Source organism: Ambystoma mexicanum, chromosome 7q (assembly GCF_040938575.1).
Source record: "Ambystoma mexicanum isolate Mex_15411 chromosome 7q, UKY_AmexF1_1, whole genome shotgun sequence".
Classification (NCBI taxonomy): domain Eukaryota; kingdom Metazoa; phylum Chordata; class Amphibia; order Caudata; family Ambystomatidae; genus Ambystoma; species Ambystoma mexicanum.
In genome coordinates this window covers 1,060,591,974-1,060,609,484 of record NC_090941.1, presented here as the reverse complement: position 1 = coordinate 1,060,609,484, position 17,511 = coordinate 1,060,591,974, and the positions used below count along the sequence as shown (strand labels likewise).

At 48.2% G+C, this 17,511-nt stretch overlaps 1 protein-coding gene across 5 annotated transcripts in view; it reads right to left on the bottom strand.

The window, feature by feature from the left end:
• The window catches only part of LOC138528612 (uncharacterized), a 1,266,637-nt gene that overhangs the window by 463,039 nt on the left and 786,087 nt on the right, over positions 1-17,511 (bottom strand). For all 5 annotated transcript variants that reach the window (XM_069640406.1, XM_069640404.1, XM_069640408.1 and 2 more), the window contains one exon: positions 11,417-11,543. In XM_069640406.1, the coding sequence (XP_069496507.1) occupies positions 11,417-11,543 (127 nt within the window). The remainder of the gene's footprint in view (positions 1-11,416; positions 11,544-17,511) is intronic.

Genomic DNA, 17,511 nt, shown 5'->3' with positions numbered 1-17,511 from the left:
GAATACCCAGATAATCGGAGACCTCCACTTGTTCCAGATTAGATTCTTAAGGTCAAGCTTGCATACTATGGCAATGTAAATAGGCCGGACCACAATTTTAAGACCAGTTAGTGTAATTTAGATTAATTTTGAGAGAAAACAAATATTTGGTACCTGCTATGGCTTGTGCCTTGTTAAATCTTTTTGAATAGGGGTGAACTGTCTTTGTGCGCTGCTAAAATTATTCTGAGCAGCACCCAGAAGGAAGCTGGGCAAGCGCACATGTGCACTGCTTAGAGGGAACATTGCACCAGACCCATGAAAAGAGTGACAGTGGCTGCCTTTGCCTCCACCTACTCTTCACCTCTTCACCTTCTACTCCTGCTCCTGCGGCTGACTCCCACCCTGACACAGCCCTTACTAACTTCAATCTCTCCATCTCTAACACCCTTAATACTCTTGCCCCTGTCATAAGGGTCTGACTAAAGCCTTCCAAAAGTGCAACTCTTGGTACAACTCTGATCTGGCTGCCCTTAGACGCAAGTGTAGGGCAGCTGAGAGGAAATGGAATGCATCAGGCAGACCCTCTGACAAACTGGCCTGCATCCTCCTTCAAAGGCAATATCAGCTCTGCATCCACACCAAGAAAAGAGTCTTTATTCAAGCTTGCATCTCCGCGGCATCAAACAACACGGCCAAACTCTTCAAAGTCTGTAGGAACTGGCCAATCCTGCAGAAGCATCCTCTTCTGCCACACCCACCCAGGACCTTTGCTCGGCCCCGGAAAAACCCAAGGCATCCTTTCCTCTCTCACTTCCACACCACATTATACACCAACACCTCTGGAGCCTCTTTTCGCCCCTCCACCACTTCTCCTCTCTTCTCTCACTCCCATCACACCTGATGAGGTCGCCAGATAAATCCGGTCTATGAAGACCTCATCCAAATAGGTGGCGCCCTGCCCCTCCAAAACCATTAAGGACAAAATTGACCTGCTTTCGAAATTATGCCTTTCCATGGATACAATACGAGAGCGACCAGATTGTTTATCATTAATAAAAAGGAAAATGACTAAGTCAGACATGGTTAAGGCAATAGACAGACTGAGTGGTCTCAGCAGATATAGAGAATATGCGCAGCAGGCTTTTAAGAAGGGGTAACCTCAAAGTTATCTATTGAAATTGTCCAACCATGCTAGAGACAAAGGAATATAAGAATAAGTGGGCCAATACTGAAAATGGTGACATGTGCAGGCACTGTGCTACAGAAGTAGAGCCCACCAGACATCTACTGACATCTTGCCCAGCTCTGATTGCACTGTATAGTAAAGGTTATGGCAGATTTGTCTGCTTGATAAGCAATATACGCAGGGACCAATTTGGGGCAGCATTAATAAGTGGTGACTCTATTGTAGTCAACGCAGTGGCACACAATATTTGGAAACTGGCAACGCTGGACAACCAGACTGCATGATTGTATGTTTTAATATAAGAACGTTTTCTTTATGTACTTTATGTACTTATTTTGTAATGCTAGATGATTTATTTTAATTACATGGATTGATAAATGTGAATTTGTATTTGTATATATTAAATGTGCAAAAGTTTGTTCTTAACAGAATATAAACTAAAAGGCACAATAATAAAAAAGAAAGCCCTGCCGACCCCTCCACTCTGGCAAACTACCCCCCCATTTCTATCACCCCTTCCCTGGGCAAACTCCTGGAGAAGCTGGCTATCTCTCAGCTCACCCTCCACACTGAATCTGCTGGTTGCCTCCACAACCATCAGTCTGTCTTTAGAGCATCCAGAGGCATGGAAACTGCTCTTCTGAACACCCTCAAGACCTGCTCTCAAATCTTGACACTAACACTCCTTCTGTCCTCATTCTTCTTGACCTCTCCTCTGCCTTTGACAGTGTAAACCATAACATCTTGATTGCACGTCTCCGCAACATCCTGGGAATCACAGGTCAGGTTCTGGCCTGGTTAACCTCCTTCCGTTCCGACCGCACATCCCAGGTGGAACTTGGGTCCTTTCTCTCTAGTATCACTCTTTCAACCTGCAGCGTTCCCCAGGGTTCTAACCTATCCCCCTGGTTCCTCCATGTCTACATGGCTGCCATGGCATGTGTGGTTGCCACTTTCATCTCTAACTTCCAGTGTTATGCGGATGCCACACAACTCTCCTTCAGGCTACCCTCAGCCACCTCCTCTACCTCGGCAATTCAGTCATGTGTGCTGCAAACGACCTCTGCCTAAACGCCAGTAAGACTGAGATCGTTCGCATTGGGACTCCTGCTCCTGCTTTCCCACTCTCATTCAGGCCGGCCAACCTTGGCCCGGCGCCCCTATCCACCTGCGAGGCAGAAAACTTTGGGGTCATCTTCGACTCCACTCGCTCCATCTCCACTCAAATTTCATACATTTCTAAAAAGTCCAACTACCAGCTGCACCTCCTCAGAAGTACTCTTCCTTTTCTCACCTTCCCCCAGCAGCTCACTGTCTTGAGAGCCCTGGTTCTCTCTAGGCTGGACTGCTGCAAAAACCCCTGTCTCAACCTCCCTGCCTCTGCTTTGCGCCCTCTGCAACCCATCCAGAACAGAACAGCAAGACTTGTCCTTGGCCTCAAGCCCAGGGACTGCATCTCTCCGTTGCTGAAATCCCTCCACTGACTCCGTGTGGCTGCAAGGATCAAGTTCAAGACTCTGCATTGTCACCAAGGCTTTCAGGGGCCTGGGACCTACCTATTTGCAACAATGCCTACCTAAATACTGTCCCTCCCAAGCCCTCCACTCATCTACCTCCAACCTTCTGCGAGTGAGCCGGTTCTCCAAGCAGAGATGTGGTGGGAGATCTTTATCCTCAGCAGGGGCCTCCCTCTGGAATATCCTCCCTGCCACCCTCCGTCTTGAACCTGATCTCCTTTAGTTCTGGAAACTCCTTAAGACATTCCTCTTCTCCTCTTCCCCTCCACCCTGCTAACCTCTCTCTACGCTCTATTCCCCTCTCCCTCCTTTTCCACACAGCTCGCCGACTGGCCCTCGGGTGTCCCTCAGATTCTCACAGGTCCCTGGTGCCCGCCAGTCCTCTCGTACTTCCCTTCGGGCCTGCACTTGCCTCGTTGCTACTGCACTTGATCAATGACCCAGGAGAATGGCATCTCTCAGCACTTACCCAGTTTCTGACTAACTGGGCGCACTTGGATCCCCCCTGCCCTTGTCCTCCCTCTTCCCCTCTCCTGTAGCGTCTGTGCACTTGCACAATCTGAACATACCATGGCTTGAAAATCGTCTATCTTCCCTGTCTCCCCTCCTTGCATGGTGGCGCCTCAATACACTTGGAAAAACTGCGGAATCGTCGTCAGACTTATTTGCTGTTATCTACACTGTTTTTTGTATTATTGCACTTACTCTGCATTTGCAGACTTTTATCATTCAGAAATTCAAGGGCTCTGAATGACTGTTGTTTTTTCCCCTTGTACCTTCCCTCCTTGAGCGCTTTGAAACACTTGCCTTGTGTATAGGTGCTTTACAAATAAACATTACCATACCATCCCATACCTTTAGTGAGCACAACATTCTGCATGCATTTCAGACTGGTTTTCACCAAGGCTCCTGTACCACTCATAGTATTCGACTGTTAGACTCAGTTATGGTGCAGGCTGAATCCAAGAACAACCCATCAATCTATATTACTTTTATTGATTTCCGCGCAGCATTTGACCAAGTTAACCATAAATTGCTGTGGAGGAACCTTCGGGCACTTGGTTGCGCTGAATGGCTACTTCAAATCTTAGTGGCCCTACACAGCACAGATTCGGCTTGGTGACAATGGTCTCCTATCTGGGATATGTATATAGGTAGAGGGGTAAAGCAGGGATGCATGCTTGCCGCCCTGCTTTTCAAGCTCTATATAGCAGAGCTCCCCTCTAGAATGATACTCTGTGCTAAATGCACCCCGAAGATTGATCAATGTATTGTTGCTGCAATGCTCTATGCTGATGACTTAGTATTTGCAACCATTTATTGTTGTCCATCAATTAAAAACGAACAACAATGCTTGTCACGACACGTCATGTAAAGATGCAACCCTTGATAACTGACCTTGGCCGCATTGAATATACCCAAAACTACAAATACCTTGGAATAGAAATGACTGATAAAAAGGGCTTTCGCAAGATTGTGATATGCAAATCACTTAGAGCCAAACAAATTTCTCTCATGGTATGTAGATTTCCATACCTTCATGCCGGGTTTACATTGGAAGGCATTCTTGACCTCTATAAACATCGGTTTTGCCCTGTAATCTTATATGGGCTTGAAGTCCTGGATATGCATGACCTAGAGTGGTTACAAGTGCTTAAGAGTTTATTTTAGCTATGTCTCCTAGGGCTTCCTCCATCTGCCACTATTGAATACATACAGCTAGAACTATGATTGCTGTCTTTAAAATCATTGGCACTCAAGCGCAGTGGGGAACTTTTTTTAAAATCCAAATAATTTCCGGTATGCCCCCATCTAACAAAGCTAGGCGCTAACTATTGTCTTGAGCATACACCTGTCAAAGATTATGGGTTCATGAAGTTGGTGAAAGACCTGTTCCATAAACTTGATTGGAAACCCGATTTTGGGCGTTGTTCGAACTTCCAGAAACTAAAAGGTGCTTTCAGTTGCGGTTTGAAAAAATAGGACTAGGTCAACAATTATGAACACCTGTAGACACTTCATAACTAGAGTCAAGTTGCGTAAGTTGCTCATAAGTACATGAAACCACCCCGACCAGACGGGCTATGTCCCGAATAGAAATATAACTCACAATCATAGACGACTCCATTGGGTGGTCGAGTGGGGGAGCGACAACGAGGGCGAAATGGCAATTGTGTCTTTAGACGTGGTTAAGGCCTTTGATTCGGTCAAGTGGCCATGGTTGCTTGCCGCCTTAGCGAGCTACGGAATGGGGCCTGGATACATAAAATGGGCAAAGATGCTATATAGTGAACCATTAGCCAGGGTCCGAACAGGATCAGTGATATCTGAAAGGTGGCAACTAAGTAGAGGCACCAGACAAGGGTGCCCATGGTCCCCAATGCTCTATATACTAGCCTTGGAGCCGTCAGCGATATACCTTAGGCAACAATATGACACGATAGGTATCGAGGTAGGGGGGAAAACGACACCTGATTTACTTGTATGCCGATGACTTGCTGCTGTACCTGAGGTATCCGGAGGACAATCTCCAGTACATACTAGAAGTGATGGATAAATATGCAGGGCTGTCTGGCATAGCGGTGAATCCCCAAAAATCTAGTATCTTCCCGCTGAGTAGTTATAAGGGAATCCCTATGGGGAGGTTACCGGTGCTACAAATACCATGGGCAGTTAGCACATTTAGGTATCTTGGGATAGATGTGTACCACACGGTGGAAGAGGAGCACAGACACAATACCTAAAGAGCCATTGAGAGAGTAAAAAAGTGCATGAAATTCTGGGAGAAGTTGCCCCTAGCAATGATGGGACGTGGGGCGATGCTTAAGATGGTGGTCCTGCCCAGGCTCCTGCACTATTTCGGAAATATTCCATGTCTGATACCCAAGAAATGTTTCACCAAACTGAATAGCATGAGTAGGGATTTCCTTTGGCATGGTACCCGGAACAGAGTGGCATTGTGGAAGCTGCAGAACTTTTATGAAAAAGGGGGAATAAAACTGCCCAATTATGAGGTCTATTATATAGCGAGCCAATTGCCATATATAGCTAAATGGCTCTCAGATGAACTGAGCCCCGAATCCAGGTTGTTTGGACATGATTGTGCCCCATTTTATCTGAAAGAATTGATCTGGCTGCCCAAGACAGAAATGGAAGGGTGCCTTAAGATGTTGAAGCTCGGGTGGGAGATGTGGCGCCGAGCGTGCCAGATGATGGAAAACCCAGTCCCATGCTCCCCGCAAATACCACTAGTCGCGCTGGCGGGGGGAGATAAGCAGCTGAGGATGACACTTAGGAATCATTGGGAGGTGGTTGGGGTGGTGACTATGGGGGATATTTGGCGGGAGGGGACCATCACAGACTTTGAAGTGCTGGGGGAGGAGACGGGGTTACACACGGGCCAGTATATTACATGTCACAGGATTTTCCAGAGAATTAGGAGAACATGGCCCAAAACGGTATTGGAGGAAGAACCAGATGCTACAGTAGACATGATATATGATATGACAGAGAGGGTGCATGAGATCTCCAGACTGTATGAGATGATGATGTCCAAGGTCGGGAATGAGTTAACACAATTAAGACTAGACTAGGAAGCGGAAAAGGGTGCCCCGCTAGAGGATGGGATGTGGGAACGTGCTTTGGGATACCACAAGAAGGTGCCAAGGAATGCAAGACAGAAACAGATATAGCTGTATATTACGCATAGAGCCAACATGACACCAGAAAGGATATCCAGGTTCGATGCTGGGAGACAAGCATGTCCCAAATGCGATGAAGAGAAGGCTGGCATGGTGCACACGTTCTGGGCATGCCCAGTAATTGAGCGCTTTTGGGGTGAAGTGGCACGGAAAATGGAGGAAAAGGGGGTCACAATGGTTGTAAATACAGCTTGGGCTTGCTTGCTGGGGGGGGTTCCCCAGATCGCAGAAACTTAAGCATGTTAGTAAATTGAAAGATTTAGCATATGTGCTCGCAAAAAGAAGGATTGCCACGGGATGGAAGACATGTCAAACCACGGGTGGAGGTGTGGTGGAAGGATTTGCATAAGTGGCCGGAGGCAGAAACCGTGGTATGGCAAGAGGCGAGCAATGTAGGGGGAGAGGAAGAGGCGGGAAGCTTGATGGCATAGAGATCATTAATGGCGGAGTTGTTTAGAACGGTGCAGGACCTGACAGGATCCACGGAGTGTGAGACCCCGCCACGCGAGGCAGATACAGAGTACGTGGAACAAACAGGCTCGTAGGGGTGGGTGGGATGGGGGAAGCAGTGACCAGAATAACTCGATGAACATTTGTATTGTTGATGCTTACACTGCGTGTGTGGTTGGTATTGTTTTTGTTTGAATAAATCAATAAAAAAACTTAAAAATAAAAAAAAAAGGTACATGAAACCACAAGGTTATCTGCTACGTTGCCCTGATCCCGAAGTGCAGCGGTTTAGATTGCTAATGCGTACTAATCAGCTCCCTGTGAGAAGCATTCGTGGTGCACAATGGAAAATCCTGAAAGAAGGAAGAATCTGTAGAGTTTGTGAGATTCCAGGATGTATGGAAAGGGTTAGACATCTTACGGAGTGCTCTAAGTTGGGACATATTTATATGACCCTACTCGGCCACTTAACACACGACTATGAGTCGATAAAAAACCCCTGAATTTTGGATTCATACAGGAAAAGGGGTTTGGGGGCAGGGGGTTGAGTTTCTAAATATCCCATCAGGTAGGATGGGATAAAGGTGTTACAGGGGAGAGAGGGATACCGCGTCTCACCATCCGGTGTCCCACTCCCTCTCCCCGAGGATCCATCACCCAGGTGATCCTCCCACTCTGGTCCACCCCCAGAAACTGGATTTAAAAGCAATGACTGTGTCCTGGCCACCTGGATGACAAGTCCCCGGGGACTAGCGGGTGAGACAAATTCTGATTTGTCACAGGATATACGTGGATGCCCCTTTGCCTTAGATGAGCCACCACTGCACTGAGGCACTTGGTAAACACCCATGGAGCTATTCGCAGGCTGAAGGGTAGGGCCTTGAATTCAAAGTGCACTCCTGCCACTACGAAGCGAAGGTAAGACTGGTGTGAGCGGCGAATAGGTATGTGAAAATAAGCGTGCTCAAGGTCGAGGGAGATCAAGAAATCTCCCTGTTGAAGCAGACAGAGGACCTGCTGCCGCATCACCATGCAAAATGTTTGCACCTTTAGGAATTTGTGAAGTACTCTTAGATCTAATATGGGCCTCCAGCCCCAAGTAGCAGGAGTGGATTCCTGTCGCCGGTTCGTCGTTTGGCAACTTCTCCAATGCCCCTTTTGCCAGTAGTGAGCACACTTTTCTTCAGCAGGAGATGCCGTAACCTCTCAAGCTTGTTTACGGGTGGAATGTCCAGTGGAAAGTGTACAAACTCCAGCGAGTGACCGTGCTGGAGAAGGGCTACCATCCATTCGTCGGATGTGATGTTCGTCCATTCCTAGACGAATCTTGACAGTCGTCCTCCCAATGGGGTGCTGAAGCGGGAGGAGCAGGCCCTGGGCTGGTCAAGGTTGCTTGCCGGATTGGCCTCTTGATTGGGAAGAGCCACAGCGGCGATGTGAGCCTCTATAAGACTGGGGCTTCCTTCTGTACTGGTTCCTTGAAGAGTAAGGCGACTGATATGTAGAGCGGTCGTCCCGTCAAATTCTACCATAACACCCTTTTCCACTGTGAAAGGACTTGCACCTTTGCTGTAGTGTGCCCAAAGAGCGAGCGGTCTCTGTGTCTGTTTTGGTGGAGAGCAAGGCCTCATCAACCTTCTTCCCAAATAGGTCCACGCCATCGAAAGGCATGTCTACGACACTGCATTGGACATTGGGCCTGAAATCTGTGGGTCTTCAGTCAACCTTGTCTGCGAAGAACCACCCAATTGCAAAGCTGTCTACTGTCCGCGTATACTGTAATGGCATGGTCCGATGCCAATTCGTCCTCGCGGAAAATGTCCATTGCCTCTTGTTTCTTGTCGTCAGGCATAAACTCTAGGACGGGTCCCAGTTTATACCACTACTATCGATCATATCGTGTGAGAATGGCCATGGCGTTAGCAGCCCTGATAGTCGTGGCTGCGGTAGTAATGATCTCTTTGCCGAAGGCATCAAGGCTTTTACACTCCATATACGGAGGAATAGAGCAGGAAGACGATGGGTTGGCCGACCTCTTCCTGGCAGCAGCAGAGACAACTGAGTCCGGCGTAGGTTGAGTGCGAAGGCAGGCAGGGGCAGTGTCTGGGACCCTGTATTTTTTGTCAAACCGGTCCTTTTTAGCAGGAGCATTAGCAGGATGCACCAATGTGACAAGGCCATCCTCCCAGACGACCTCCAAAAGCGTAATAGCCATGACAGACTTTCTTCACTGTTCCCTCTGCTGATATAAAACACTGTCCTTGTCTTGCACCTCAGGGGTAAGGCCAAACATCATGGCCGCTCTGCCCATGAGTGCATAGAAAGCTCCTGCTTCATCAGTCGGAGAATCCCTGATTGGGACCTCATCAGGCTCTACGTCGGATGGGAGGAAGTTTTCGAACTCGTCAGCATGGGATGTATGCGTTAACGCCAGTTCATCCAGGTCTTCTGAATCAGTGTCCAATCCCGACTTGGACAGCTCCCGGGGCCTTGAATCGCCTTCAACCCTTCTCTGGGGTTGCAGAGCATTATCCTCCCTGGATGGGCTTAAAACCTTTACCGGAGGCCACTGTAGAGGAACCAAAATTGGTGCTGGAAGCCTTTGAGGCAATGTAGCCACCAGTGCAGTAAGGGTTATTAAAATGTAGACTGAAAGTTCCTCTGTGGAAGAGGTTGCTGAGCGGGCTGCACCGGAGACCCGCCGTCCTCTGTATGGGGAGGGTGCAATGGTGGCAATACTGTCAGCTTTATGAGGCCTGTTTTACCATGTGGCGAAATAAGCTGCTTCCTAGGAGGTGGTGTCTTGCATCACAGGGACAAGGGAGGTGACATAACAGGATACACATCCCATCCTCCAATTCTTCAGAGGAAGAGAGACTCGGTTCCACTATGATGGTCACTTCAGGAAGAGGCCCCACTCCAGGTCTGGATATGAGGACCGAGGGAGCGCAACTAGCGCTGACACTGTGTTGGTGGAGGTGTCAGAAGTGGTTGTAACAATCGATAGTGCTGTAGTCGTGACCAAGCGAGAAGATAACAGTTTTTGCCATTGATAGAGACATCGACGAGGGTACAATAGTCGTGGCTGTAGCAGTCGTTGAAGGAATCTTTGCCGACGGGGTAGCCTGCTTGATCGGCGTTATTGTCGTCGACTGTCTCGACAGCGGAGCACTCATGGACAGTGTAGCTGGTTTCGGTGTGGACGATCTGGAAGAAGACGATTGCGTCGACAAAGGCTTACTTGGAGCCACCTTCGAAGATGACATTGGGCCTCATTACAACCTCATTACAATCTTTATAAAAATATCTTTTTACGGGGAACGGTGAGCGGCCGTATTAGTAATACGGTAGAACTGTCCTTAGTGTCATTCTCTGTAACAATTGTAACCGTGAGCAACTACAACTGAAGAAGTCACCACTGAAAAGTATTGTGTATAATTCCTATGTGTATTGGTTAGTCTAGAAGAGTATTTACTTACCTGCCTTGTGTATATAAAATACATATGATTTAATATAACTTTCAGTGTGTGAGAGTTTCTTTGGACTATTGTATTGACTGGGTTCAGTGTACTTACCAACAGCTCACATCCTCCTCATAAAATAAGCCTGGCTGATCTGCCATTCTAACAGATCCTTTGGGTTTTACAGACTTATACTAAGAGTTGGGGACCTGTATACCAAGAGATAGTTTTGTAGAGGCTTACCCCCTGGTGGACTTTAGGAAAACTCTCCTAAAACCCCTGGCTTAGTGTAACAACCACGTGAGATTCGGCTGGGGCTCGCCTGTATACATCCTCCAGATCCAGCATCTACTGGTTCGGGGAGCACCCAGCTCATTTTACCACCCCACTGTGGGTTCCCAGGTTCACACAGGAGACTTTGTCACAGTGGGAATATGTCTAGTATTCAACCCAGGGCATCCAGTGAAGAACAAGGACTATAGCAACCCTTTGATTACTACTCCCCACCATGTCCTGTGGCCGACCCTAATCCAATGGTTAGGTGGGACACAGAATGCTTCCACAAACAAATGGTTTTCTCTTAAAAGTTGCTTAACTGTTACTGTACATGAAGATTTCCTTTTAGCAAACCTACATAAGGTTTATATACCTTAAATCTTCTATTCAAAATATTCAATTCTTATCCTCTACCATGTCTATCCCCCTGCCATCCTAAGTGCTTGTCCTTGTTTGTTCAATCACTGATACCCCTAAGTTAACGAAATAGAGCCCAAGGAGAAAACCTCCCTTGCCTACATGAGCTGGGCCCAAACCTAGGCTCTGGGAAAAGCTGCTGACAGCATGCAAGCACTGTACTCGCTGACTGAAGTGCATTAGGCGTTTCACTGTAACAATAATAAAACTAAAAACATTTGGGCTGCAAAAAATGCTTTTAAGACCTTATGGGTCAGATGATATTTCACTCAGTAAGAGAATAACTGTTGGGGTCCCTTCTTGACAATAGTTGTGGATGGTCCACCTGTTATTTACAAGTCGTCAGAATGTATTAAACATTTCCAATCATTTAATGCAAAGAAATGTACATATAGGATAAATACAATTGTGTATGGGAACATTTACCCATTGATTTTAGTGTCTCAGGATAACTGTCCATATTGCTTTGGTAAATCTCACTTTGCCATCTTTCCAAACTCTGGTGCGCCTTCATGGCAAATGGCCCAGCATCCCCCGCCAATGTTACCTTCAACTAAAGAGTGGAAAAAAGACATAAAAAACATGTGCCAAGTTAGTGGGACATGGGTAAACAGCAAACACAGATGCAATACCTCCTAGTTTTTCGACTACCTGACATGTTTAATGCCACATGTGTTCTATCCCACCTTGGGCAGCAATTGATTAACAATGTTCAACTATGTTAAGCAACACTATACCATCATGTGTCAGATGCAGAGGCTAGTATAAGAAGATGACTTCTGCAGGGCTCAGTCAGTGAATAATATTAATGCCTTAAGTGCTCGGATGGCCTGCTGGTGTTCTTGCATGCAGCTGATCGGCACCCCAAAAAAGCCATCCGTGCAACTGGGCCACGGGTTATTGGCCCAGTGGAGCAGCCCCATGCCTGGAAAATACCTCACAGATGGACATAGGAAATACGGATATCCTGGCAAGTGTGGCAGCAGACTTAAGTGGACCTCCAAAAAACATTCCATCTATTCTATTTACCAGTATGTGATTGGTCAGCCGCAGACCCACTCACCCGCGGCTCCATTCTGCCCAGTGGCCAGTTATCAGCAATTTATGGCTTCCAAACCAGCTGCTGAACTGCAGTTGCTGGAGGTAACTCAAACACCTGGACAAGAGAGGCAGCAATGTCCTTTATAGAAATGGAGAACAAACGATTGTTCTCCAACATGGGTCTGGCATGGATGCACATGCTCATGAATATTCCCCGTCGTCAGGCTGGGAATCCTCAGTAAAAGAAAAAACCTTTCACTTTCACTTAAAAACTGTATTCCGGCTCTAAACCAATCACTGTCCTCTGAGTCATACTGCCCCCATTCAATGCCAGTGCCCTCCCTAAAGCCCCTCCTCTGGCAGCCATCTTCAGATTTGGTAAGCACGTAAAGCGACAGTGTGACCAAGAAGAGCCGCAGAGGGGACGGAGGGAGGGTTTGCAGGTGAATCCATGCCAGACCCATGCAGGAGAACTATAGTTACAGGCAGTCCTACAGATAAGGGGTGTACCTGCCACTTCTACTCCCCAAAAACAAAAATAGGGAGTAAAAATACCCCCAACAAAAAATAGGAAAAAGACATGTAGAATCTTGCACCCCTGCTTTCACCCTCACAACTGTTTGCACCAATAGTACCACAGGAATAAACTACTATTTTAACTGCCTGATCGTAAGAAGTAAACATGTATCTTTTAATGTGCGTGAATAACTAGATGCAAAGAAAGAAATATTACAAAAACATTTCTGTTTTTCATTTAAAACATAGTTTAATCACTTATAAAGTACTCTCATTGGGAATTGGACTTACATTTTTACTCTCTAAAAATCATTTTACTCCCAACTTTAATAAATAGGGAGTTAAATACTCTCACTTCCAAATCCTATTTGGAGCACTGGTTACAGTTAAGTAACTTAAACCTTCTTCAGCATGGGGTCTGGCATGGATTCACATGCTCATGAATAACGAATACATAGCAGTACAACATTACACAACCACAGGAGGTGGCAATGCTCCACAGAAGCATTTCATTCTTACTTCCGGAACAGTCTGACCTCAAGCGAACAGAATGCGTAGCACTGCTTGGCCGAGTATGGACTCCTCCCTGGAATCCCTGTCGACGCAGTAGAACGTCGTGAAGGTGTGCGTGGACCTCCACGTAGCAGCCCTGCAGATGTCCAGCAGGGGCACACCAGACAGGAACGCTGTCGTCTCAGCGGTCGCTCTGGTGGAGTGGGCTCTCGGACTGCCGAGCAGCGGTCGGTTCGCAAACCGAGGACAGTGCGTGATGCAGCCAGAGAGCCACCTTGAAATAGAAGCCTTCGGTAAGGCCTTCCCATGATTCACAGGACCAAAGTTCACAAACAGTTGTGAGGTCATCCGAAAACTCTTTGTGTGTGTCACGCAGAACTTCAGGACACAAGCAATGTCCAGCGAGGGCAAGGCCATTTCCGCTGGCGACGAAGGTTTCAGAAAAAAAGCAGGTAACGCCAAAGGCTTGTTGAGGTGGAATTCCGATGGAACCTTCGGCATGAAAGAGGGGTGCGTACGCATCACCACTCTCGATTCGTAGAAAGTCAGGTATGGTTGCTTGTAGGATAGGGCCTGGATCTCACCTACCCTTCTAGCAGGGTTGATGGCCACAAGGAAAACAGTTTTCCACGAGAGGAACTTGAGTGAGGCCTGATGCAAAGGCTCGATCGGCGCCCCCATTAGCCACATAAGAACCACATTAAGTTTCCATGCCGGGGCAGGTGCCTTCACCGGTGGGAAAGATTGAAAAAGTCCTTTGAGAAGCAAAATCTTCCTGGAGACCTGGTGTAGCGGGAGATAGCCACCAGATGCAACTTAATAGAGGCGTGCGCCAGTCCGGCATTGGCCAAGAATATGATATGGCATTTATAACGCGCCTGCACACAAGTGTTTCTAGGTGCGATAGCAAGTATGGAAGGATCTGCGGCCCGTGACCCTGAGAGGGGGAATCTTCAGAGACCGGTACCACATAGCGAAGCGCTTACACTTGTAACCATAGCACATCAAAGTCGGCGACACCATGGCATTGGCGAGGACCTCCCAGGAGACAAACCCTCAGGTTTAGCGATACTGGGTCGTGATGAAGGATTGCGCCTCCTTCTCTGGTGAGAAGATCCGGAACCACTGGCAGCTTGACCGGAGGCGACGCTGACAGGATGAGAAGCTCCGTATACCAAATCTGCCAGGGCCACGCCGGGGTGATGAGTATCACCTTGCATGAACACTGAGTGTGTTGATGACTCGTAGCAGGAGAGGGTACGGAGGAAATGCGTATAGAAACAGCCCTTCCTACGGGAAGAAGAACCTGTCCCCCAGGCTCCTCGGCGGGTGGAATCTGCTGTTTAACATCTGGCACTTTCAGTTCACCACTGTCGCAAACAGATCTATCTGGGGATTGCCCCATTTGACCAATAGGCAATCCACCTGAACCTGACGAAGCTCCCACTCGTGGTAGGAGCGCAGTTCCCTGCTGAGGGAGTCTGCGATGGTGTTCTTGACTTCCGCCAGGTGGAGAGGGACGAGGAACATCCCCTGTCCGACGGCCCAGCGCATTAAGTCCTGCGCTTCTCTGGAGAGCGCTAGGGATTGAGTGCCCACCTGATTTCTGATGTAGAACATGGTGGTGTTGTTGTCTGTAAAGATCCTCACCACCTTGCCTTTCAGAGATGGTAGGAACGACTTGAGGGCTCAGAACACTGACTGTAGCTCCAGGATGTTGATATGAAGGTCCCTTTCCTCCGGCAGCCACAGGCATCTGCCATGCAGGCATCCGGTGGGCGCTCCCCATCCTTCCAGAAGTCATCCGTGGTGACCGTTCCCTGGCATGGGGGTTCTGAAATCCCATGCCTTGGGTGATGTTGGAGTGGACACCCCACCATCCTATCGCCTGACGGAACTCGTTGTTGAGAGATCTTGTCCGTAAAGCTTCCGGAAACTGCATCCAGCGGGCGTCCAGGAATTCCTGAAGAAGTTGCATATGCAACCTGCAGAGCCGGATGAGGTAGATGCAGGAAGACATCATGCCTAGTAATGACTTGATGGCCCGCCCTGTGGCTGTCTTTGTCAACGACAGTCGTTGCACCTTTCCTTGAATGGCTGCTACCCTCTCCTCCGAGGGCGACGCTAGGCAAGACACTGTACTGATTCTGGCACCTAGGAACAGCGCATACTGGGATGGCGTTAAGCAGGACTTTGGATAGTTAATGGAGAATCACAGATCCGTTAGTAGCTGGACGGTCGTCTCTGTGTGTCCGTCGGCCAGCTCCCATGAGTGGGCGCAAATAAGCCAGTCATCCAGGTACGGGTATATATTTATGCCCTGTAGATGCAGATGGGCTGGCACTGGCGCCAGGCATTTCGTGCACACTCTGGGGGCTGACTTCAAGCTGAAAGGTAGAGCCTTGAACTGGTAATGCAGTCCCTGCACCACGAAACGTAGGAACTTCTGATAGCTCTTGTGAATGGGGATGTGGAAGTAGGTGTCCTCCAGGTCCAGCGACGCCTAGAAGGCTCCTTTTTCCAGTTGGCTGAGCACGTGTTGCAACGTGACCGTCCGGAACTTTTGGGACTTTAGGTTTTTGTTCAGACGTCGTAGGTCTAGGATGGTCCTCTAGCCCCCTGTCTTCTTTCTGACCAGAAAGAATCTGGAATAGACTCTGGAGCCGTTGGGGAACTAGCTCTATCGCCCCTTTTCGCAGCTTGGCCCGTACCTCTTCCAGTAGCTGACGGATGTGCTATTCCTGACGTGTAAGTGGAGCGATCCGCGACGGTACGACGCCCTTTCATCGCAGGATGTTTTTTCGTGTTTTTTTTTTACGAAAGGCTGACGGTACGATGTGGAGAAACCTTTTGAAGGCCTGCTCGACTTTCCCCTGGAGGAGCGAAACGGAGAGTGGCGCTGCTGGAGAGTTCCCAGGGAAAGGGCCGTCTCTGTATCCGTTTTGATGGCCGGAAGGGACTCGTCGACCACTTTACCAAATAGATTCTCTCAGTCGAAGGGCATGTGCAGCAACTTTGCTTGGACCTCCTAACGGAAATGTGTGGCCTTCATCCAGCCTTGGTGATGAAGGCAGACACCGTTCCCCATTTGCCGGAACCCGGTGTCAGCGACGTCTAATGCCACTGTGATGGCGTGATCAGATGCTACCTTCCCTTCCTGGAAGAGGGCGATTGCCTCCATCTTCTTATCGTCGGGGAGGAACTCCAGAATAGGCCCAGCTTGTAACACAACTCCCTGTCATACCTGGCTAGGATCGCCAGTGCGTTGGCCGCATTGATAGTGGACGCTGCGGTGTGAATCACCTTCTTTCCCATGGCGTCCATCCTCTTCCCCTTGCTGTCCGGAGGGTCCAAAGACGAGGACGCGTTGCCGACCGTTTCCTCGCGGCAGCCGATACCACCGAATTTGGCGATGGCTGCAACCTCAGGCGCTTGGGTGCAGAGTCAGGCACCCAATATTTCTTCTCCAGCCTATCCCGTTTGGCTGGAGCGTGCAAGGGTTCTTCATGAGAGCCAGGCCCTCTTCCCAAACGTCGTCCAGAAGGGGCACCACCATGATCGTGAATGAATAGTATTCAAGGCATCATCTAAACAACCAAGTAAGACAATCAGCACTACTCCACTCGGTGCAGAGCATTCAATACCTCAGAGCCACAATTGACACCGCTGGAACACGATTACACTTTCACAGAAAGCTCAGCAGTCTAAGTAGTGATCAGAAGGGAATATCATCTGCATTAAGTCTCAACAGTATTACTTCATTACATCAGCTTTTTCCAACTGCGGGCAGTTTTGCTTACCACTGTCTTTATTACACTGGGCTCTGGCAGGCACCTGCCCGCTCTACACAAGGGTCTCATTCAGTGTCCTGAGAGCACCACAATATTAATATCAGAAACATCTCTTGGAGAAATAAACCCTGAATCTTCATTACAAAAATGCCAATGCGCCAGTGAAACCTCAAAACATGAATGAATGTTCACTGAGAAACCTTATGCTTGTGTCCTACTTCCCATAGGTCTTTTGAAGTTCTGAACATTCAAAGTGCTTTTAGCCCATCTGACATGGAGGCATGGAGGCATGGCCCCAGTCCTTTAGGAGTATGTGATTTCCTTCCATGACTCAGACCTGTATAGTTTAGTTAATTTCATTCTCCCATCATTACTCTATGCATTGTATCCAAATGTTTTGCCACACTGGTTCTGCTCGTCTGGCTTGTTTTGGCTGTTCCAATCACGCATTCATGCCTTTTGTGCTTCTTGGATGTCCGCCCTATGCCACAATGGTCCAGTTACAACCTGGCTTTAGATCAGTATGCCCTTTCTAGCCTTGTAGCTTCCAAGTACCCATATATCCCATCAGGTCTTCTTCACCTGTTTTGCTACTGAGCCATATTAGCCATTATGTGCCCTGCCTCTGCAAAATTGTGTAAACCCTCTCAGCCTGAACCT